This window comes from Carica papaya, chromosome 6 (genome assembly GCF_054855325.1).
Source record: "Carica papaya isolate Zhongbai chromosome 6, ASM5485532v1, whole genome shotgun sequence".
NCBI lineage: Eukaryota > Viridiplantae > Streptophyta > Magnoliopsida > Brassicales > Caricaceae > Carica > Carica papaya.
This window is the reverse complement of record NC_142314.1, coordinates 34463574-34487635: the sequence shown is the minus strand read 5'-3', so window position 1 is coordinate 34487635 and position 24062 is coordinate 34463574. Positions and strand designations below refer to the sequence as shown.

Below are 24062 nucleotides of genomic sequence, written 5' to 3'. Positions count from 1 at the left end.
TGGTATGAGGTGAAGTGGGCCGTCCCCAAACCCCGTTCGGTATGAGTGCCAAAACATTTAAAGTCTCCATACTCCGTCCGGTATGAAAGACAACATTCCTGGTAGGGTTTTCTATGGACACAGTCCGTCCACCATCTCCCAGGATATCTAGTGAGACTGTCAACTTATCCATTTATCAATTCACATACATTTTCTATTCTTTTCTTAGTTTTCTGTTTATCACATAATCATAAATATTTAAACCAGTAAGGAGCATCCAACAATGCAGGCATATCATCGGATTCACAAAATCAAGTAGTAGTGAAGTAAACAGTGATTCATGCATTCAAAACCATAAAATAAATAGATCAGACACTATAATACCTTTAAAACTATAAAATAACTAAAACAACAACTGACTGAAAATATATCAGATTCAGGCCTCATTAGCAACCTTAATTAATTATACATATCTATTAATTCATAAAATATCGTTTTATCATTTATTAAGTTTTAATGTCGTGATAGGGAATAGGGTGAGAGATCCTTACTTGATTCGAAGTGTAAAATCGGTTTTTTACTGTGTCTACGGGTAGTCCCTATATTTCTTAAATTTTTTTTTTGGGAATTGAAACACACTTCCGGTACCTGTACATGTCCCCAAAAAACTTCAAATCAGACCCAGGGCCTCCTCGGCCAATTTCAGAATTCTGGCATGGTGGCTACGCCGTGCTCCTGCGACGGCACCGTCGCCCACGGCGGTGATCGGCCTCGGGTTGGCTGTTTTCGACCGTTTCTGGCCGAATTCAGCCAAACTAGCACCAGTTCCTGCGAGAAAACACACGTATGGCCCTCAGTGGGCCAAAGAAATATAGAAAACTGAGACTTACCGGTGGCGGAGATCTCGGGTGCGGCGGCTCCTCCGGCGCGAGTCGCGATTTGGCATTTTGTTCCGGTCAACATGTAGAGGAAAGGACGGTAGTCACAGTGGTGTAAAAATTACATCGAACGGGAATCAGGAAGGGCTTCATCAGAGGCAAAAATCGAGAAAACCCGCGACGGCACCGCTGGGCTTTGACGGCATTTTTCAACCAGTTGACTGGTGGTTTTACTCCGATTTGGCCACAAGTGGATTCAGCATCGAAATTTGAGCCAAGGGGAGAAATTTTACCTCGTTTGGCGGTCGAAAAATGCTCTGGTGCGGCGGCGACCGGTTCCCCCGGCGGCTAGGTTGTCTTCTCCGGCGAGGGCTCTGGCGGCTAGGGTTTGGGGTTGGGTGTGGATGAGATTATTTATAACATTCTCCTTTTAATCTGAGCCATCCATCATGATTTAATATGGGCCGTCCGATCACGATTAAATTAAGAATGAATCTGGGTCGTCCATCGCGATGCGATCTGGACAGTCCGTGCGTGATTCAATTTGCGCCGTCCGCATGCGTGAAATCTGGGCCGTTCTCACGAGCTTTTGATATGGGCCGTCCGTGCGCGCTGGAACGGATCTCAGCCGTCCAATTGCGCGCACGCAGATCGCCCACATGGCTCCGTTCTGCGTGGCCTCCCGCATTAGCGTTTTTACCACGCGGCGTGTCCTGGTTGGCCGGGGCTGCTGACATGGCTGCTGACGTGGTACAATTTTTTTAAATTGCGTTTTGACCTCTGGTTTTCGATTTTTTATTCAAAAACACACATAGAATTCGAATTTTCACCACTTTTTTCCAAAATTATTTTCAATTAAATCCCAAAAATAATTTTACCCATTTTTATCATTATTATTATTTTTATTTCCATTTAATTAAATTAAACTAAATTTAAAATCATATAATTATTACATAATAAATCAATTATAATAATTAAAATAAAATAAAATAAAAATAATTCTAATAATAATAATATTAAAAGAATTAGGGTGTTACACATAAGACTATTATTCACTTAGGAACTGAGTGACTTCATGTTTGCCTAATGCATAAAATTAACAAAGAAAATAAGAATTAAAAAATAAGAGGCTTGCAGTAAAGAGGAATAGAATGAGAGGAAAAGAGGTTAGGTTATGCTACTAACTGGGTTTTGGAAGATAATAATTTCTAAGATCTCACAAATCTACTGGTATATCATTTAGAGTTTTAAATATAAAATTGCCTACTAATAATGGTTGATTTCTTTTTGTCCCCTCCTTATTTGCAATTACATAGCTTTTATTTAATTCCTTTATTACTTCAAGTTATAAATCTTTATTGCATGAGTTTAAGATCTTTTTTTGTTTATATAGATTTCGTATTTATCTGTAACTTGATATAGAATGAGATTGGTATTAAGGTCATTGCATGGTCGAGATAATGTTTATGATAAGTTGATACAATAGTATATTGGTGTTTACAACAACAACACACTAACAAGCTCTAAAACTCTTTGTTGATATAATACTTTGAGAATAAATAATACATTCATGTCGATTGCATGATACCCAAACGTATTTCATCCAAATATGGCATAATCTAAGTTAACTATTTGATTCATCTTTATGCTAAATGTAATTAGATATCAATTCCCTCCAATTATTTGATTATATATGTTATTAAAGATTTTTTATGGTAGCGTATTTGCATTTAAGGTATCTAAATAGAAGTTTTTAAATTGTTTAATTATTTGATTTATTCTGGCAATTTAGGGCCTAAATAAGTACATTTTTGTTATTTTTCTTTTCATTCTTATTTTGATAGCATAAAATTAGATAGGATAGATAATTTGATACAATATGTTGAAATCTTGACTGATATTTCATACGTGTATAAGAAATTCACTCAAAATAGTCTAATATGAGAATGATTTTGCCTATTTAAAATTCAAAATTTGAATAAGTTTTTTCCTATAATTCACTTTAATTTGACCTAGGTAGCATGGTTATTTGAGTGAAGGAATTAAAGTTTTCAAAATGATGATAAATGAGGATTCAAGTTGAGATAATATCACGTGTGTACATTCTAAGGTTTTGTGCTAGTCTTAGAGATTTAAGACCAAGATAACCATTCATGATAACATGATGAGAAATGGTTGGATTAGATGCACATACAAGTAGTTCAATGTATGGTAAATGTGGTAAAAACCTAAATGTCTTTGAAAGTTGGATATGCAAAATATAATATCACGGGGAGCAATAATAGTTGTTTAATTCAAATATAGTATGTTGAGGAAGTCTTTTATATGTTTATGAAAAAGGAACTAGAGAACAATATGCCCAATGCATTTAGTTTTTCTATTTTATTGGATTCTACTACAAGGTTATTTATGTTATGGTCGGATGAATTAATGCATGCATTTATTTATAAATAATATGGGTTTAAGGACTATTTAGTTATTGAAAATATCTTAACATTATAAAGTGCCAACAATCAAACAACAAAAATAATGTTTTCTTACATGGTATATTAAGACATCATTACATGGAATGCAATTATATGTCTTATATGTTTGTATTCACATAGTAGGCTTGGCAAGGAAGCTTCGACCATGTTTTAAGACACGTTAGTTACACCAAATATATTAATCATATTGGTGGTTCTATTTACTTGTAGCCACTAGAATCCAACACAAAAAATGGTTATACTATTTACACTAATTAATAATCATCATTGAGTATGGATTAAAGTATTAAACAAGTTTTTTTGGACTTCTGAGTAAAGTCAGTTGGCTTGATGAAACCAATAATTTTATAAAGTTTCCAATGGTTAAACATGATGTGGTTACATGTTGCAATATGAGGTCTACACTTGGTTCGATCCAATTCTCATTCAATTACAAGCTAACTCGGATATTAAATAAATTCCATTCCAATCTTTATGTTCATACATTGTAGCACCCGGAAAGGAGGAAAAAAAAAATAAAATAAAAAAAAACAAAAAAAAAGGGGGGGGGGGGCCACGTCAGCAGCCACGTCAGCAGGCTCGGTCAGCAGTCCCGGCCAACCGAGGCCTGCCACGTGGCAAGACCGCGTCACTCCGAAAGGAGCCACGTTGGCGATCCGCGTGGGTGCGATCCGACGGCCCAGATCAATCGCGCGATCGGACGGCTCAGATTCAATCGCACGGACGGCCCAGATTCAATCAAAAACGAACGGCCCAGATTAAAACGAAATGAACGGCTGTGATCAAAAGGCAAGGGGTTATAAATAGAACCCCCACACCAGACCACAAACCCTAGCCGCCCGCCGCTCGCCGGAGAAGACGAACCAGAGGCCGACCGCCGCCACCCGCCGCCGCACCGGGGAAATTTCCGACCGCCGATCGAGGTAAATTTCATACCCCCGACTCGTTTTTTCCCGCTGATTCCTCCTATGGCCAAATTGAGGCCGAAATCCCGGCCAAACGGCCGGAATACGCGGCCGAAACCCAGCGGCGCCGCCGCGCCCCCTCTCGGTTTTTGCCTCCGACGAGGTCCTTCCCGGCCTCCGTTCGATGCAATTTTTATATCACCGTGATCACCATTCTTTTCTCTACAGGTTGACTGAAGCCAAATCACCAAAACACGAACCTCGCCGGAGAGCCGCCGTACCCGAGAGCGCCGCCGCCGGTAAGCTCCGCTTTTCCGTGATTTTTTTTGGCCCCCCGAGGGCCCTAGGGTTGTTTTCTGACAAGGACCAATGCGAGTGTGGCCGAATTCGGCCGAAAATAGCCAACCCGAGGTGACTCGCCGCCGCCAGCGGCGGCACCGTCGCCGGAGCACGGCGGAGCCGCCGTGCCGGAGTTGCGATTTGGGCCGAAAGAGGCCCTGGGCCTAATTTGGATTTTTTTTGGAACACGTGCAGGTACTGTTAGTGTGTTTCAGTTCCCCGGAAAAAATTCAGGGAAAATTAGGGACGGCCTGCAGGCGCACTGTGAATCGTATTCGGATCCCGAAAACAGGTAAGGACCCCTCACCCTATTTCCTATCACGGTATTAAAGTTCAAAATGATAAAACAGTATTTCTTAAATTAACGAATGTGTGAAATTGCTTAAGGTGGCTAATGGAGCCCGAGTCTAGTGTGATTGGTGATTTACTGTTATTTAGCCTGTTTACAGCTTTAAATGCAAAATGAGGTTTGATGTGTTCATTTTACAGATTTGTGTGCATATACTACGTTTTTATTAATCATGAGTTGAATGACTGAAAAGCTGATACTGTATGTTGTCTGTTCGGCATGAATTACTGTTTTGCTTGTTTGTATGTGAATTGATGATGCTGACTGAGGAAAAGGAAAATGAAAGATTGTGTAGACTGATAATTGTATTATGGGAGTCAGCCTAACTAGATATCCTGGGAGATGGTGGACGGACCAGGTCCGTAGGGAACCCTACCGGGATTGTGGTCTCACATGCCGGACGGGGTATGGAGATCTTATGGTTTTGGCGCCCATATCGGACGGGGTATGGGGACGGCCCGTTTCACCCTCATACCAGATGGGGTATTGAGGTTTATGGTTTTGACGCCCATACCGGACGGGGTATGGGGACGGCCCGTTTCACCCTCATACCGGACGGGGTATTGAGGTTCATGGTTTTGGCGCCCATACCGGACGGGGTATGGGGACGGCTCTGGAAACTGATTATGAATGTTAAAGGTTAACGGGTAGCGGAACCCCTATGGACCCCCACGGATACTAGTAGGCTGGTAAATGAGAAAAAGGTATGTTGTACAATGATTGAAATTTCAAGGGGCGTGATAAGTGTTATGTTTTACAGCTTATATTATTCAATGATTATGATAATGTTATTGTTTTTCTTATATTGTTTTCATAAATTCCACCGAGGTAAGTGGAGGGTAAAGGTTTTCATGTTAATAAACGAGTTTGTTGTAAATTATGCTCCATTGGTCTTTTGTGTTTTTCTACCCACCTTTACCTCCGTGACGGTGAGATATCGTGATGTTCTTACTGGGCTAGTGTAGCTCACTCCTTATTTAACCATTTCAGATCAGGAAGACATGGTTCCCGAGCCCGTTCCGCAGGAGGACGACGAAGGGGATGCCTAGAGACTCTGTAGTCATACTCATAGTTTTATTTTCGAGTTTATCTCTTAGTTAGTTTAATCTTTTGTATTTTAAGTACGTTTTTGGTTTTTTTTTTTGTAAGGGATGTTAACTGAAATTTTGATCTCGCTTCCGCATTTGATATATTTAAATACTCATTTCATTTTAATATTTCCGGGGCCGTTACATACATAATATCACTGTACAATCTTATTATTTTAAAAATGTCATCTCATACATGCCTAACTAAATCTCTTCCATCTTTGTTTGTTGAATCTTCCATTTTTGTCAACGACGCGTTTATGCTTTTTACAACCTCTTTAATTTCTATCATTACCTCACGTTTCATGTCTCTTAACTTTTTCCATCTATATACATTTCTTACCATATTTGTAATGAGATAGTCGTCTTTTTATTTTTATTTTTCACAACTTCATGTGGTACGTTTCTTTTTCCTTCTACCAACCCCAAATAATTTAACCAACACAAGAGGCAACATCATCACTTTCAAAGAGTCTCTTTTATGAGCATCATTTGTTAAGTCACAATAGCTTCACCGCACTATAAGCAATACCAATGCTTCCAAAAGTCTTCACTACAAGTCTCTTCCATTAATGCTCCATCGCAATGTTATCTTAGCCCGTTCACCACAACAAACACTAACGTCGACAACTCTTGATCTCAATACGTGCCCTAAAGCTTCAAATGATGTTTTTCTCCTTATTTATCTTTCTCCTTATACATCAATATTTTTATTTCACTATTATCATTAAGTATGATAAATAATAATTTTGAGATTATTATTTAAAATGATTTAATACATAAAATATTAGAGGTAATTCATTATTCTAATCCTAATTATATGATTATCATTTTTAAATTACTTTAAACTTAATATCAAAATTGAAAAGGACAATGTACACTTAATTGTTGGACCAAATATATAAATGCGACATTATAAGTATATTTTATTCATATACAATTTCTGTTTTCATTGTTCACGAAAAGAATCAAAGTAGGTTAGCATAACTTTTGATTTTTTTTGGATAATATTCTATTAAAACTTTTTTAAAAATGACTCCCTTAATGAAGTTGGAATATAAAATCTACGTTAACTTAATATAATAAAATATAATACATAATTTAAAAAATTGATTTTGTCTAATTCACATAAAATCTCGTTTAAGTACGATGTCAAAAAGATTAGAGATAATAATTAGACTCAAATCAGTTGATTAAGCTAAGGTTAAGTTAATGTCATAGATTTAATTTTATGAAATCTATTATTAATACATTTTCAAGGAAACGTATTGATAAGTTTGGCGAGGGTTGGTTCTGGTCAGCTTTTTTCACCAGACAAGGACAAAGAGCGTTAAGTCTTTAGACACAACCAGCTCATTAGCTGGACTGCATAGATACGTGTCAGTGTTTAACGAATCTCCATGTGCCTAACGGCAGTATCTTCGCCGTACAAAAATCAACGGCCTAGATTTTTTCATTTCCTTCTTATTTATGTTTTATCGGTCTTATCGAATAATACGCCAGAAATTCCTCAATAAAGTAAAAGAGAAAATAAAAGGCGTTGCTCTCTTCTGAGGGAACAGTAACAAAAGAGCGAGGAGAAGAAGAAAATCGAAGAAGCTGCAGCGGAGCTCTAGAAGAGAGAACAGGAATCGTTTAGGGTTTTTTGTTCTCTTTTGAGGTTCTGAATTGGTTCAAGCCGTTGGATCTGATCGGAGTTTTGATGATTGGACCCTCGGACGAGTTGATCGGGCCTTGATTTTGTTTATTACTGTTGTTTCTTCTTTTCGTTTGAGAGGAGGAGAGGAGGAGGTCATGATGATCTCGTTGCAGAGCGGAGCAGGGGTTTCTCGAGCTCCGTTTATCTCTGATCGAGCCGAAGATGCCTTCGCTGTCAAAGCGGAGCCGTCTTCTGCACTCAGTCTCCAGCCGTTCAAGGGTCATGATTCTCATGAAGGTATCTTTTCAAGTTTCTGTATTTGTAATATTTAACTTTTCTATTGTTGCACAAGCTTTAAACTTTACTCGATTTAGGCTTATTCATTTAGACCTGTGGTGATTTCTTAATGTGTAATTGGGAATTTGATTGTTATGCATTATTATTTCTTTTGTGTACTACTACTTTCGGTTGACCTTAGAATTCCGTTTCGAGTGTATTTCTGGTGATTTTAATGTTGTTTTAAGTTGTTTTAGTTTGATTACAGAAATTGAGCTAGATCTAATTTTCATGTACATGTGTTTGTTGAATACTTTTACGTGGTCATATATTCGGGATTTTAGGGTTCTGTTTATTTATTTTAAAATCAGCCATACCGAAGCTATTTATTTTGCGTGAAAGACACACATGCTTTTTCCCCCCTTTTCACTTTGATCGTTCAATACTTCACTATTTGGATCTAGTTCTCCTAAAACTCGCATTGTTTTTTCAGTTGTTACTAGGTTGAGCATATGAAACTGTGTGAAGTGCAGGTTTTTGGAAGCCTCTGATTTATGTGATTATCATTTTCTTTGTCTTACTAAAGATTTCGTTCCTCCTTTTGCAAAATAGTTTTATAACGTGAAAATTGTAAATGTTTTGGAAATTTATGCATATTGGGTCTTCTAGGATCCTGAAGTCTTTTTCTTGTAAATTCTGTATTTATTCATGGAATGGTGTCTGATGAGATTGGTCTAACAGGTTTATTAAGTTTTTGAAATTAATTGATATTGATTAAGTTTCCATCTTGAAACCTTTATAATTTTCTGAATCATTATTTCTTGGAATCATTATATACCTTTTGCTTCCAAACCAATTGGGAAAAGCACCTTTCCTAATCTAGCGTATATTCTATATAAATAATGTATCATTTTTAAGTGATAAAAAAATTTTGTATAGAAAGATCAATCAAGATATTTCTAATTATTTTCTAATTTAGATTTAGAAAGCATTTTTCAGTTTTTGGAAGTATGAATTAGGATAGAAAAACTTTACCAGAAATTTCTAATTATTATTCTAATTTAGATTTAGAAAGCATTTTTCAGTTTTTGGAAGTATGAATTAGGATAGAAAAACTTTACCAGAAATTTTCTAATCAACTTATCTCTGGATCAACTAATAAGAGGAGGCCAAGATACTTTGATTTCTTTTGTTTTCACAAATATAATCTGTGAGATTACAATGTATTTTACATGTTGATTCTCAATTTGATGAATATTATTAACTTAATATAAATGCTACTTATTCAACAAAGTTGATTGGTTGATACAAGTTGATTTTCGGTTCGATAGATTGACGAAACAATAGCTGATCCAATAACTGCTTCAGGGGCTGCAATTGCTATAACAAAAATTGAGAATAAACCTATCTGCTAATTCAATAACTTTTCTATTTGCTTCTAGGAAGCAGCTTTTATCAAGAAAAATATAAGTACCTTCCTTTTGATTATAGTTTTTAATATTGGTATAAAGTTCTTGTTTGCTTAACATATGTTCTATTACTCTCATAGCAGAAGATTTTGTTTTTTTTTTGGGGGTTATAACAAGCATCTTCATCAAAATATGTAACTGAATGCTGTAAGGTACTCATAAGCGCATTTTACAGAAAGTCAAAACACCCCATAAACCTCCATTGTTTAATAGTTGTCCAGATTTTAAGCACTCCATAAATGCATTTGGTTCTTATAAATATTGCTGATGCCCTATGTTGTAGTCGATGAGGATATGCACTTAGCCCTTGCTCATCAAATGTATAAAGCTGGCAACTACAAGCAGGCACTAGAGCATAGTATTGCTATTTATGAGAGAAGTTCACTGCGCACTGATAATCTCCTTCTCCTTGGAGCAATATACTATCAGGTTTTTTTCTATTCCCCTTTTTCTTTTAATGAATTGGTTTCTTAGTTGATTCTCGTTTCACTTTCTGGGAAATCTGATTTGAGTGCTGTTGAGTTCTTAAATATTTATAATAGTTTTATTTGTTTTCTTTGTAGTTGCATGATTATGATATGTGCATAGCTAGAAATGAGGAAGCTTTGCGAATTGAACCGCGGTTTGCTGAGTGTTATGGGAACATGGCAAATGCATGGAAGGTAGTTGTTGTTCAGATGGGCATTGCAGTAATAAAGTAACTCAAAGTTTTTATATGTTTATAGGTGTGATCTTTTATCGTGCGCAGGAGAAAGGAGATATTGATCTTGCAATTCGCTACTATTTGGTTGCAATTGAGGTTTGTTGCCTCTTTTCTTCTCTTGATTTTTTCTATTCTATAATGTGTATGATTCTCTGCGGGGTTATTTTGTTTACATTCTCTGATTTATACTTGAAATACTGCAGCTTCGTCCCAACTTTGCTGATGCATGGTCAAACTTAGCTAGTGCATATATGCGGAAGGGGAGACTGAATGAGGCAGCTCAATGCTGTCGTCAAGCACTTCAGTTGAATCCTCTTTTGGTATTTTAACTATGATACTCTTTTTTCTTTTAATACTCGTTATAAATGACAAATGTATGTGATATTTCTAATCTTTTACTTGCCTATTTCCACCAATTAAGTAGGTTACTTTTATTTTTTATCTTTTCAAAATTATTTTTCTTCTGACATGTTTGTGTACATTGAGTCTAGGTTGATGCTCATAGTAACCTTGGAAATCTAATGAAGGCACAAGGATTGATACAAGAAGTAAGTTCCTATAAATTTAATCTATATGTTGGTTGATTCCTCTTTCTACTGTTAGTTTGTTGGGTTCTTGAGATATTGAACTTCAGGTCTTTTTTGAAAAAGAAACAAAGAAATTGTGTTAACTTAAATTTGTCCATATATGCTTCAATGACCATGCTGTATGGCTACTAGGATACTGATGGATCCCATACTTCTTCAAATGTGGCAGAGGATGTGATCCATCAGTAATTCAATACTCAAGTTTGAGTGTGTGCTCCACTCAACCCACCTAGACTCATCTCCTGTGCACCTACTTATGGGAGAAAAATTCATAATTAGATTTTATGGTATATGTCTTTCTCTATAAAGTTGAGGTACTGATGGAAGTGATTCATGTTTTGAACTGTGTTTTAATTCCCAGTTCAATACATATATCAAGTTGTTATCTACAGGCCAGCGAAGAGATGATGGTTGGTATTGTTGTAACTTCCTTCTCCCAGAGTTCAAACAGTCAGAAATCTAATATTTTGTGCAGGCATACAGTTGCTATCTTGAGGCCTTACGGATACAACCAACATTCGCTATTGCATGGTCGAATCTTGCTGGTCTATTCATGGAGTCTGGGGATCTTAACAGAGCTCTTCAATATTATAAGGTACACTTGGCCTTGTTCTCATTACCCCTTCTTTATATTTCATTTAGTTCTTCTTTTGGGTTTATCCTAGTGACTTCTAGCTATCCTGCTTTTATGTAAAGCATTGGTAAATCTTTTGAAAGCACATTGTTTCGTACCACTTTGTTGCTAATTGATTTTCTAAGAACATTGTTTTCATTGTGTGAGGGAATGCGCTGCTAAAATGTTCTCTGAACCAATTTTTCAATTTCAGGAAGCTGTTAAACTTAAACCTGCATTTCCCGATGCCTACCTAAACCTAGGAAATGTTTATAAGGTAAGCTTGTCATGCCTTGTGGTGGTAAGGTTGGGTAGCTGCAGCTGCCAGGACTGCTATTGCTCTATTGGAGAAAAACAAGATATTTGTTTTACCTTTTCCAGGCTTTAGGAATGCCGCAAGATGCTATCTTGTGTTATCAGCGGGCTGTTCAGACGCGTCCAAATTATTCAATGGCTTTTGGTGAGTGCACTTTTTCTCTTTTTCTTTTTTGTGAGTCCATATAGAATTTTAGTTGGTTAATAAGTGGTTCCTTAATACATTTTTAGGAAAACAATTGAATACCTGTTACTTCTTGTGATTCTAACATGATATATTGGGCAGGCAATTTGGCTAGCACATATTATGAGCGAGGTCAGCTGGACTTAGCCATTCTCCATTACAAGCAGGCCATTGCTTGTGATCCTAGATTTCTGGAGGCTTATAATAATTTGGTAGGTTCCTGTTGGTTATGGCTAATCGCTGAGTAGCTTTAGGTTCAACTAAATAATTACATTGTTATTTTTTCTCTTCATCTCTACCTTGAAGGGTAATGCATTGAAAGATGTGGGACGAGTGGATGAAGCAATCCAATGCTATAATGTATGTTTGTTTCTGATCTTACTGGTTGATTTTCTTTTAGCTACTATGATCCTTGTTGTATTCCTGAACTGAATTATTACTGGATGGGTATAGCAATGTCTTCAGTTACAGCCGAACCACCCTCAAGCACTTACCAACCTCGGGAATATATATATGGAATGGTGTGTGATAGGTTCTTAATGCCTTGGTGATTTATGAAATTTCAATACGTACCAAATTCAATGAACTGCAGATCTTTGATGAGACTATCTTGAACGTGTAGGAATATGGTTGGCGCTGCGGCTTCATATTACAAGGCCACTTTAGCTGTAACTACTGGTTTATCTGCACCTTTCAACAATCTTGCTGTCATTTATAAACAACAGGTGTTGGCTTGCTCCAGGATTAAGTGGCTGAATTGGTTGAGGTTCCTAGATGTGGTACTAGGTTACTTGTTGATTGCTGACCGGTATTTCCTCCATTCTGATTTGCTATCAGGGCAATTATGGAGATGCAATATCCTGTTACAACGAGGTTCTTCGTATTGAACCCTTGGCAGCTGACGGACTTGTAAATAGGGGCAATACTTACAAAGAGGTTGGTAGAGTAAGTGAAGCAATTCAAGATTATATACGTGCTATCAATATCCGTCCTACCATGGCTGAAGCTCATGCAAATTTGGCTTCAGCATACAAAGACAGGTATTGCTCTTCTGACCGCTGCTTTGCCTTTTTAGTTTTCTAAGTTACAATTCAGTGATGTTAGAGCAGCTATTAGTGATTTTATAAGTGTTCCTTAGTTTATATGAAAAAGAATTATTCTGTTTAATGGACTTTGTTTTCCTTGTTTTCATTTCTAAGCCTTACTAGTGGAAATAGTTTGTTAAATATTATTTTTTTATCTCAGAAGGTTTTTGCGTTATTGATGCACTTGAACAGTTTGTTGCTTTTGTTTAAAATTCCGCGGCTTTAGGTTCTAATTCTTCTTTTCGGAAGACTTCTCCTCTTAGCTTAATGATTTGGCATTCGAGGGACCAGTGAGCTTCTGCTTGGTACCTCCTTACCGCCCTAAAAAATTAGGTGATGCGTTGAACCTCAGTGGCTTCAATCACTGAGAGTCCTACTCATACGTGCCCCTAGAAGCCCAGAACAAGAAGATCTTATTTTCAGCTTCTTATTACTAGATTATAAGGAAGGCAAGGTATTGGTGAATCTCAATCCAAACCTAGAGTATTGTATCTATGGAAAACTAAATTTCTCCTCAAATATGAAAAGAAGAGCAAAATTGGTCAGTGAAAAGGTCTTGTTATATCTGGTCTGGAAAAGACTATGGTAGTCACATGAATTAATTTATGTATATGATAGAGTGCAGACATAGGGAGGCTGCCGCAAAATATTGGTGAATCTCAATCTAAACTTTGAGTAACATTTTTGGAGAACTCGATTTCTTTTTGAATACGAAAAGAAGAGCAAAATTGGTCCAGTGAAAAGGTCTTGTCATATTTGGTGGTGAAAAATTCTATGGTAGTCACACGAAGTTGACATATGTATATGATGTACAGTGGACATGTGGAGGCTGCTATAAAGAGCTATAAGCAGGCTCTGCTTCTTCGACCAGACTTCCCTGAAGCAACTTGTAACCTTCTACACACGCTGCAGGTATGTCATTGTGTGCTGCAATATTAATAGTTGCATAATGATTGAGCAATGCCTTAAAGAAAGCTAAGCTAATCTTCTGCCCGAGCGTAAATTGTAGTTATAGATGTGTTTAAAAATGTGGTTAATTTTAGATTGCAGGTGGTCTACCTTGACCACATTTCAATTTTGCTGTTGCTTGAATATTATCTTTTTAAGTGCATTTGAGTATTAGTTGTAGGAAAGAACTTACATATTCTCAAAGATTTTGGTACCGTTTCGCTATACCATGATCATGGTCATCATCATTTTTGTAGTAGAGACTACTAAATGCTCTTTCCATATTGTTGTTTTTCTGGATTTTTGAACTATAAAGACATAAGTGCTCTCCGTTTCTAATTGATTTGATTCCAGTTTTGAACTTATTGATCTGCATGTTCTCTATGTTTTGGTTTTTCTTATAACTTCTGTTGCATTTTGCTTATTTAGAGTTATGTCACCATGTATGTGAATTTATTGAAGGCATCTGATCTGAAGTAAATTAATTTATCTGGTTGAATGTTTTTCAGTGTGTGTGCTGTTGGGATGACCGGGATAACATGTTTGCTGAAGTTGAAGGAATTATCAGGAGGCAGATCAATGTATGAATTGCTCTCATTGCTTAGCTGCCCTATGCTTTACCCAGACTTCCAAGTTTCCATTTATAATTTATGAACTTGCTAGCACCTGAATGCTATTTTCTCAATTCAACTAAAGCTATTTTTCTATTCTTTCAGATGTCAGTTCTACCTAGTGTGCAGCCTTTCCATGCTATAGCATACCCTATTGATCCTATTCTTGCACTTGAAATTAGGTAAGATCTCTCTAGATGCTGCTATTCACAGAAATGGATAAGGTATTATTTCTATTCCCCGTTTTCTCACGTATTGCCTCTAATTTTTCAGCCGTAAATATGCTGCTCATTGCTCGATAGTTGCGTCACGTTTTCAACTTCCTCGCTTCAACCATCCTGCTCCAGTTCCTGTTAAGCGTGATGGTGGATTTGAGAGGCTAAGAGTTGGGTACGTCAGCAGTGATTTTGGTAACCATCCCTTGTCACACCTTATGGGTTCTGTATTTGGCATGCACAACAAAGAGAATGTTGAGGTTTGTGAACTGGCTTTGCTCATTATTTTAGGAGCTCCATTAGTTCTCTACATCCTTCTATCTTTTGATTTGATATGACAACTTCTGGCTAGGTATTCTGCTATGCATTGAGTCAAAATGATGGTACTGAATGGAGGCAGCGTATCCAGTCCGAAGCAGAGCATTTTATAGATGTGTCTGCTATGACATCGGATGTGATTGCTAAAATGATTAATGAGGACAAAATACAGATTCTTGTTAATCTCAATGGCTATACAAAGGTATGATTCATTTACTATCCCTCCCTGAGGATTTCAAGTTTAATGATTTAACTTACTCAAGGAGTAATTGGAAATTACAATTTTTATTAGGAATTAGGTTCTCTCTTTGCTTGGGGAGTATACTAAAATTCTGAATATAGGTTGATTGATGAGCTTTCAACTTAAAAAAGAAATACTTTTTGGAATAATAACTGAAATATCCTACTATTGATGGGTACATTATCTTTAGATTTAATGCATTAGGAACGTATTTGAAAAAATTTTCCTGCTCAGGTTCATAATGTCACTGGAAGCCTAATCACATTTGGATATGTATTTGATTGTTGAAATTATCGCAACTTTTCTTTGTTTTTTGTCTGGACATGCTGGTGTTTTTCTGACATCTGTGATTGTGAACCTGCTATTGAACTTACTTCCATGTACTAGAACGTTTTTCTTTCACTGTAATGTTAACAATTGTTGATTTATAACTATTTTCTAGGGGGCTAGGAACGAAATCTTTGCTATGCAGCCTGCACCGATACAGGTCTCCTACATGGGGTTCCCTGGGACAACAGGGGCTACTTATATTGATTACTTGGTCACCGATGAGGTGAGAGATTGTCCTTTGCGCTAAATGATTTCAACTTATGTATTTGTTTTTTTTTTATCTAAAAGTAATATGTTTTATTTTCAGTTTGTTTCGCCTCTGCGCTATGCACACATTTATTCTGAAAAGCTTGTCCATCTACCCCATTGCTACTTTGTGAATGATTATAAGCAGGTCAGTTTCATAAGAAAATTCCAAGAGTCTTGTCCTTATGTTAGATGTTGGGATTCTCATTTCAAATATTTTTAATATTGTTTGCAGAAAAATCGGGATGTCTTAGATCCAAAGTGCCAGCATAAGCGATCAGACTATGGTCTCCCTGAAGACAAATTTATTTTTGCATGCTTCAACCAGCTGTACAAAATGGATCCTGAAGTCTTTAATACTTGGTTAGATAAGGAGATCCAAAAGTTACTTTTTCATATTTCAATGATGCATGGGCTTGAATTTTACTAATTATGTTTCATTTAGGTGCAACATTCTTAAACGTGTACCCAACTCTGCACTGTGGCTCCTCCGTTTCCCAGCTGCTGGAGAAATGAGGCTTCGCCAATGTCAGTGTTTTGTTTATTTCCCTTTGAAATGCCTACTTATTTCTTTTTTCCCCTACCATTTCTTACTGTGCTTTGCGAAATATGTTCCTACTTGTTGTGGTCTTATTGGTGATTGTTTTTGTTCAGATGCTGTCGCACAAGGGGTGCATCCAGAGCAGATAATTTTCACAGATGTCGCCATGAAACATGAGCATATCAGACGCAGTGCTTTAGCAGATCTATTCCTTGACACGTAACTTTTTTCCCTGTCCAGTTTCCTTTCGTGCTGCATTCAAGCTGCTTATACATGTGGCACTTCTATTAGATTTTTGATATTTACAGTTGAGTTTCCTTGTAGGCCGCTATGCAATGCGCATACAACAGGCACTGATATATTATGGGCTGGGTTGCCTATGGTGACATTACCTCTTGAGAAAATGGCTACTAGGGTTGCTGGATCACTTTGCCTTGCCACTGGTCTGGGTGAAGAAATGATTGTCAGCAGGTAAGCATTCTGAATATTTTGGGAAATGTAGGTCTGTCCAACTTTAAGATAACAGTAATATGTTATCTCCACTGGTCCAAATACATGTTGCCAAGGAGGACATGACTTTTTCCCTGTTTGCAGGGTGTCATGCCAATGCATTGTTCATTGTCAGTAACAAGTTAAAATAATTAGAGCCTCAATGTTGACGAGATGATTTTACTCTTTACTTTTCATTTTAACTGATAATTTGGTTTCCTAATGAACACCACAAGTGTTTTAGGCACTTCACATATCTACCTTTGTCGGATATATTTGTATGCTTGTGTTAAATTTTTGTTTTTTGGGTCAATTATAAAAAATGTACAGCATATTTATTTGTGGTTTTGCCTTTGTTTTACAGCATGAAGGAATATGAAGAGAAGGCCGTTTCTTTGGCATTGAATAGGCCAAAGCTTCAGGCTCTTACCAATAGGCTGAAGGCAGGTCGAATGACTTGTCCTCTATTTGACACTGCTCGCTGGGTATGCTTTGGTGATAAAGGAGATTTTGTGAATTGTTTTAAGCTAGTGTTATTTGATCAGTTCTGAGATACAAGTTTTGATTATTGCAGGTGAGAAATCTGGAAAGGTCTTACTTCAAAATGTGGAATCTTCATTGCTCAGGCCAGCAGCTGCAGCACTTTAAAGTTACTGAGAATGATATGGAATTCCCTTACGATAGATAGGAGAGGGAAGAGACGGGATTGTAGATAAAAAAGCAAGAGAGAACAGTAAAAAAAGGGATATAGTAATATCTAGGAAGAGATTCGTTAGTTATTCAGATGAAGCAGTTGTGATGTGTTTATAATGTCCATGCGGATGGATTGAATCTCTACATTTGGTAGAACCATGGAAAACTTGGTAAGAGGAATGGGTAATTTACAAACCTGCCCCTTTATAAATATTTTTGGCTTAACTTTGAAGCTTCCGGGTCAGCTGCTGCTCTTGTGAAAAGTTGAGATGCAGTTTCTGGATGAAAGAGTCCTAGTATATATTTACAAGCTTACTTGATCTCCTAACTGCTGGGTAATAGATTCACCGGCACATATATATTCCTGCACTAGAAATTGCCAAGAGCCCTTTCGTCAATGCTTCGGACGGATTAGTCCAAGTGGTCATAGTGTGGCCTGGTAGCCGGCTGAAGTCTGGCCATTGATGCCGGGTGGAAATTATTCGGTCACAGTCTCTACACTGTCGGGTTGCATCATAGGGTTAAAAATAAGTAATATTGTCTTTCAATTATTATATATTTTTTAATTTAATAAAAATTTAAGCGAGAATTAAATGTTTTATACAAAAAATTCAAATGATTAAAATAATTTGAAAGAGCGGAAGGAGAATTTTAATTTACTAGTAAAATCCTAGTACCACATTATTTTCAATTATTTATGTTATAAACTAATTCATTTAAAAAATAAAAAAATTAAAAAAATAGTACTTTTCACGGACATAAAAAGCGAGGTAGAGGTTCCTGGACCTAGGTCAGGCTTAAGCCTGGGTCTGGGTCGGAAGCTGGGCCTAGAACTAGGGCTAGGCCCGGGTTTGGCCGGGGACCGGACCGGAGTCATAGACCGGGTCAGGGTCCGGTCCGGGTCTGGAACTAAGCCTGAGCCCGGGCCTTGGAGTGGATCTGAGCCCGGGGCAGGGCCTTAGACTGGGTCTAGGATCGTTCTGGGCCTTGGTATGGGTTTGGGACTGGGTTAGGTTCGAGTGGCCCTGGCTCCGGGTCTGGGCCTGGTCCGGGTCTAAGCCTAAGCTTGGTTTTAGGCCTGGCTCTGGGCTCGGGTTTGGGTCCCCGGTTTGCCTGGAATTGGGGCTGGGCCGAGGCCTGGGTCCGTGGGTGGGCCTAGGTCTGGGTCCGGATCGAGACCGGATCCGAACTTGTGTTCGGGTCTGTTCCGGGTCTGGATATAGGTATAGGTCCGGGTCTGGGCCTGGGTCTGGGTCTGGCCCGGATGCATGGGTTGGGCCGGGGTCTGGGTCTAAGTCCGGGCTTGGGTCTGGGGGAGGGCCTGGTTCCAGGCCTGGGTTCGAGTCTAAGAATGGGCCTCGATTTGGGCCTACCTCTGAGCATGAACCTGAGTCTGGGTCAGGGCCTGGGTCTGGGTCAGCGCCCGTAGTCTGGGGCTGGGTCTGAGACTGTGCCCTGGACTGGGCCTAGGTCTGGGTTCGGGTCTGGGTCTCAGGCTGGGCTTGGGCTCTCTGGGCTTCACTCGGGACCGGGCCCAGAGTTGGGTCTGGGCCCGGATTTGGGTGGTGTCTTGCATTTGGAACTGGGCCGGGGTCTGGGCCCAGGCCTAGGTCGGGGCCTGGGCCTGGGTCCGTTTGTGGGTCTCGGTCTGGATCCTGTCCGGGTCTATGTCAGGGTCTGAGTCCGAGTTTGGGCCTATACCAGGTCTGGGCCCGGGTGTAGGCCTTAGTCAGGGCCTGGGTCTGGGTAAGGGCCCGGGTCAGGGCTTGCGTCTGGGTCAGGTCTTGGGTCTGGGTCTAGGCCGAAGTATGGGCCTGGTCCACGGACGGGCCTATTATGGGCCTCGGTCTGGGTCGGGGCCTAGGGCGGGGCCTGGTATGGGTCCGGTTATGGGCTTGGACAAGTTTTGAGCCTTGGACCGGGTCTGGTCCGGGCATTGGTATGAGCCTGGCCTTGGGCTTGGTATGGGCCAGGGTCTGGACCTTGGTCTGGTTCTGGGCCTGTGTCCGGGTCCGGGCCTGAGATTGGGTATGGGTCCTGGCAAGGGGGGCCTGGGTCGGGTTCTGTTTCTGGGTCTGAATCTGGGCCTTAGTCTGGGCCATGGCCTGGTTCTGGGGTTTCGTCTGGGTCTGGGCCTTTGTCTGTGCGTGGGTTTGGGCCTGAGCCGGAGGCCACAAAGATAATTTTATTCTACAAAAACCCTAGGCACCCTTCCTGCCTGGTATATAAACCATCACTTCACAATATTCGTCTCTTTCATTCTAGTAGTAAGTTAGGGTTTGTGTGTCTCTTCTTCCCGCTCGCCGAAAGCAAAACCCTAACCATGGCAACTCAGGCCATAGTGGAGTCCGTGCAGTGTTTTGGCCGCAAGAAGACGGCGGTGGCAGTGACCCACTGCAAGCGTGGCCGTGGACTGATTAAGATCAATGGGTGCCCGATCGAGCTGGTGGAGCCGGAGATCCTTCGGTTCAAGGCATATGAGCCAATCCTCCTTCTGGGTCGTCACCGTTTTGCTGGAGTGGACATGAGGATTCGTGTCAAGGGTGGTGGGCATACCTCTCAGATCTATGCCATCAGGCAAAGCATCGCCAAGGCTCTTGTGGCTTTCTACCAAAAGTTCGTGGATGAGCAACAGAAGAAAGAGATTAAAGATATTCTGGTCAGCTACGATAGGACCCTTCTCGTAGCTGACCCCAGGAGGTGCGAGCCTAAGAAGTTTGGTGGACGTGGTGCCCGTGCCAGGTTCCAGAAGAGTTACCGTTGAGGTTTTCTTCTAGATGTTGTGGTTCTCTCATGTTTAAGATTCTGGTTATTTAGTTTCGAGACTTGGAATGTTAATTTTTGATATTGGTACACTGGCTTGTCCTTTTCATTTTGCTAAATCCGGATACCGTTACTTTGTTCCCAGTTTGCTATAGAAATTTAATGCTTTTAATCAGAATTCTTATTCATGCCAAGTAATTAGTTTGGTGATCTTGGTTATTTGCGGTTGTTGTTGCAGGGTTTTGGAGTGTTAATTGGCTAGGTTTTAGTATCTAATCAGGATTCTTAATAATGCAAAGTAATTATTTGTGTGATCTTGGTTAATAGCAGTTGTTGTTGCTGGTTTTCTGGATTGTTAATTGAGGCATACCATTTTGATTTTCGATTGTGCATTGTGTTACAAATTGTGTTTAATTATGTTTTGTGTCAAATTTTGGGAAGCTCAGAGCTAATCACAATATTTATGTCAATATCATTCATGTGTTTTCGCATGAGAATGTTCTTTGATTTTTGCATTTAGCAGCACGTAATTCACATTTAGGAATCTTGGTGCCTAGTAATTGCGGGATTGAAGTTGCCCGTAGTTGAGAGATTCTTGCACCAATAATGCAATGTCTTGCCATTTATAAAGTTGTTTTTACGAAGTTGGATCTGGCTGAATTTTGGGATGTATCTGTTGCAGTTGTGTGATCTTTGTGATTAGATTAAGAGTATAGGGTGAATTTTTGTTATCTGATGCATAATCAATTTGATATCCGTATCTGGTGACATCAATAGTTGCAATATTTGCGGCTGGAGAAACAAATCCTTTTCTTAGGAGCTTCCTCATATGTTAATGTGATAACAGATGTAAAGAGACTTGAAAGAACACAAATTTACAGAGTATATTGTCTGTGTCATTAAGTTCCACTTACTGGGGAACAGGTGTTGTAATAGGTGGGGATGTGAGAATATTACGAAGCTAAAGGGGCTAATGCAGTTAGCTATTCTCCTTTTGGATGTCAAATTGTTATTGATTTATTTGGGGGTGAGAGTCAATCGTGCAAGGATATCAATCCCTTATAGTCTGAAGACTAGTTGACTAGAGCGACATACCCTTTTGACATGATTATAGTTTTTATGTGTTATAGAATGTTGAATTCGAGTCATACTTTCTGAAGGGAAAGCCTTTTAGAGCATATAGGCGTAGGATTATGTTTGAACTAGCAATCGCACTATTAGAAGAATGGGATGTTTTGCCACTCTTTTGGTAAACTTTGCTGTATTTTTTATAACCTCGAAGCATTTATTTAGCCAAAGCTGTTAATATACTTAAAATGGGTGTGTCTAGATCTTTTGGGAAAAAGGAAACCAGTTGTAGTTTTTTTGGTAGAACCAGAAAGAGATGACCTTTGTCACTCATTTTATATCCATAGCAGTTCCCAAACTTGCAGTAGACTTTTGTTTGTCCATTGTTAAATTTTCTGGCGTCATCAGTATAATAAACGGTTTGACTTGATTGACAAACGTTAGATGAAACATTATATGAACTTTCTTCCGGGTCATAAAAGGAGTCCTCGAATGACTTATCTGTTCCTTTTATGCACTTTGTTTTTAGAGGTGGTGATAAGATAATCCCATTGGTTGAATTGACTCTTCTATTAGAATGGCTGCTTTAAAAAAATACATGGCGGCAGTCACTGCAGTTGTAAAAATTGATTTAAGTATAATGTTTTCTCACTTAACCTAATTGATTGAAGTAAAACGTTTGCTACTTGATCTCTGCCTCTACATCTTAGAAGCAATGTTAATATTAGAAGGTCTTATTTGGAAAATTCTTATAGTTATTGATGGCAAATATTAGTCTTTGCCAGAAGACCAAATCAAGGTTTAGTTATCATCTTACCACATTTTAGGCCACCAACCTTTGATGAGATAACTCAACCATTAATGATAACAACAACGATGATCTTATGCCAGATGCGCTTTAGTTATTGTTTTTGACTTATATATACATATCTATATATATATACATAGTGTTGATACCAAAATAAAATCATATATTTACACAGTCTACACAACATGTGACTGCAAGTTTCGTAAATAATTGATTTATGTAGTGTATCCATTAGAATTTCAAAATAGTTCTTTGAAATTTAGTCAGTAATACATTAAATAATATTACACATCAAAACTCTCAATGAGTTTATAATTGCATCCTGCAGCTCTTGTAAGTAGTTGTGCTTCCAAAATTTAGGAACATTGAAACCTCAAACATTATTAAAATGTTACATGAAATGAAGCCACAGATTCTTGAAGATCATCTTCAACTTCTCAAAAATGATGATGAAAAAAAAAGAAAAAAGAAAATGAATTCACCGAGCATCATGCGTTGTCACCTATTATACATATATATATATTAGACGTCCAGGTTATACTTAAAATACCAAAACCTTAACAACTTATACCTGCTTTGAAAATTTGAATGACTCATTAATTACGGCTTTAGCGAGCTTAGCTGCGCCTATATATTAACTGGTTTTGATGCAAAAATGTATACTTATATATCCATTGCCCAACTGATCAATTTACAAAGAAAAATTAAACTCACAAGCAGGCCTAAAAGAATGAAATGTTTTCAGTTTCTTATAGTTATAGCCCTCTTGGAATTGGCGTCAATATCCTTTGCTTCTGCTTATGATCCCAGTCCTCTGCAGGACTTCTGTGTTGCCATCAATGATTTCGAGAAAGGTAAGTAGTAAATCTCCCCTTTCTGTTTACATATATATATATATATAAATTACTGTTTTATTTATTAATTCAAATGGGTAAGTTATTGATATATATTTTTATTTTGTTCAGTTTCTGTGAATGGAAAACTATGCAAAGACCCAAAACTTGTAAAACCAGAAAACTTCTTCTTTTCAGGACTTCATGTCCCCAGAAACACAAAAAATCAAGTGGGATCAAACGTAACTATGATTAATGCGGACGTTATACCTGGACTTAATTCTCTTGGCATAACTTTAGTACGTATTGATTTTGCTCCTGGTGGTACAAACCCACCACATATTCATCCTCGAGCTTCTGAAATCCTCGTGGTTATGGAGGGAACTCTCTATGCCGGATTTGTTTCATCAAATCAAAATAATAATACATTGTTTGCTAAAGTGCTTCATCCTGGAGACGTTTTCGTGTTCCCGCTGGGTCAAATTCATTTTCAGTTAAATATTGGGAAGATCAATGCTGTTGCTTTTGCTGGTTTAGGCAGCCAAAATCCTGGAGTGATCACAGTAGCAAATGCTATTTTTGGAGCAAACCCGCCTATCAACTCTGATATTATTTCGAGAGCATTCCAGTTGGATAAGAATATTGTTCAATATCTTCAATCAAGAAACTGGTCTTTCAACACTTAAAAAGCAAAAAAATTTCAGGATGTTGATTAACTAATATATATATATTAAATATTACAAATATGCCTTCTTGTTGCCATACATGTACTGCTGGTTATAAGAATTAAAAAAACTATGTTACTTATGCGATGCTTATTTTCAAGATGAATATATATAAGCAATAGATTGAACCCATGGTATAAGAAATATGTTGGAATAAAAATAACAAAGCTCTAGAATATGCAATACACAAAATTTCAACATCTTCCATTGTTTTCTTTTTCAATTTTAATTAATAGCTAACAGTGGTGTATGCTGTGAGAAATTTGAGATAATTTGATTAATATATATATATATATATATATATATGTATATTACTTTCTTGCATCTTTGGATGATTT

The 24062-nt window shown here is 38.2% G+C and overlaps 3 protein-coding genes across 3 annotated transcripts; all 3 read left to right on the top strand.

Annotated features, from left to right (window-relative positions):
* Positions 1-7518: 7518 nt before the first annotated feature.
* On the top strand, positions 7519-17759 carry SEC (Tetratricopeptide repeat (TPR)-like superfamily protein). The gene is made up of 27 exons (XM_088206468.1): positions 7519-7960; positions 9692-9837; positions 9972-10070; positions 10157-10207; positions 10315-10431; positions 10603-10659; positions 11174-11293; positions 11526-11588; positions 11693-11771; positions 11913-12022; positions 12117-12170; positions 12264-12331; positions 12433-12535; positions 12648-12850; positions 13711-13807; positions 14353-14424; positions 14560-14636; positions 14728-14929; positions 15022-15189; positions 15671-15781; positions 15866-15952; positions 16040-16167; positions 16250-16332; positions 16459-16564; positions 16670-16816; positions 17199-17319; positions 17409-17759. Exons 1-27 carry the CDS (start codon positions 7819-7821, stop codon positions 17520-17522), a joined length of 2925 nt encoding a protein of 974 aa, XP_088062594.1. The 5' UTR covers positions 7519-7818; the 3' UTR covers positions 17523-17759.
* Positions 17760-19763: 2004 nt separating this feature from the next.
* On the top strand, positions 19764-20468 carry LOC110814917 (small ribosomal subunit protein uS9). The gene has a single exon (XM_022042501.2). It carries the CDS (start codon positions 19851-19853, stop codon positions 20289-20291), a length of 441 nt encoding a protein of 146 aa, XP_021898193.1. The 5' UTR covers positions 19764-19850; the 3' UTR covers positions 20292-20468.
* A 2350-nt stretch (positions 20469-22818) lies between these two features.
* LOC110814916 (germin-like protein subfamily 1 member 16) lies at positions 22819-23902 on the top strand. The gene is made up of 2 exons (XM_022042500.2): positions 22819-23020; positions 23132-23902. The coding sequence occupies exons 1-2, from the start codon at positions 22822-22824 to the stop codon at positions 23683-23685; spliced, it is 753 nt and encodes a 250-aa protein (XP_021898192.2). The 5' UTR covers positions 22819-22821; the 3' UTR covers positions 23686-23902.
* Positions 23903-24062: the final 160 nt, after the last annotated feature.

Bases quoted from the DNA above. Each gene is read 5' to 3' on its own strand.
- SEC (XM_088206468.1), top strand. From the start codon at position 7,819: ATGATGATCTCGTTGCAGAGCGGAGCAGGGGTTTCTCGAGCTCCGTTT. The intron at 10,432-10,602 runs GTATTTTAACTA...CATTGAGTCTAG, and splicing joins TTCAGTTGAATCCTCTTTTG to GTTGATGCTCATAGTAACCT. The intron at 11,772-11,912 runs GTGAGTGCACTT...TATATTGGGCAG, and splicing joins AAATTATTCAATGGCTTTTG to GCAATTTGGCTAGCACATAT.
- LOC110814917 (XM_022042501.2), top strand. From the start codon at position 19,851: ATGGCAACTCAGGCCATAGTGGAGTCCGTGCAGTGTTTTGGCCGCAAG.
- LOC110814916 (XM_022042500.2), top strand. From the start codon at position 22,822: ATGTATACTTATATATCCATTGCCCAACTGATCAATTTACAAAGAAAA. The intron at 23,021-23,131 runs GTAAGTAGTAAA...TATTTTGTTCAG, and splicing joins CATCAATGATTTCGAGAAAG to TTTCTGTGAATGGAAAACTA.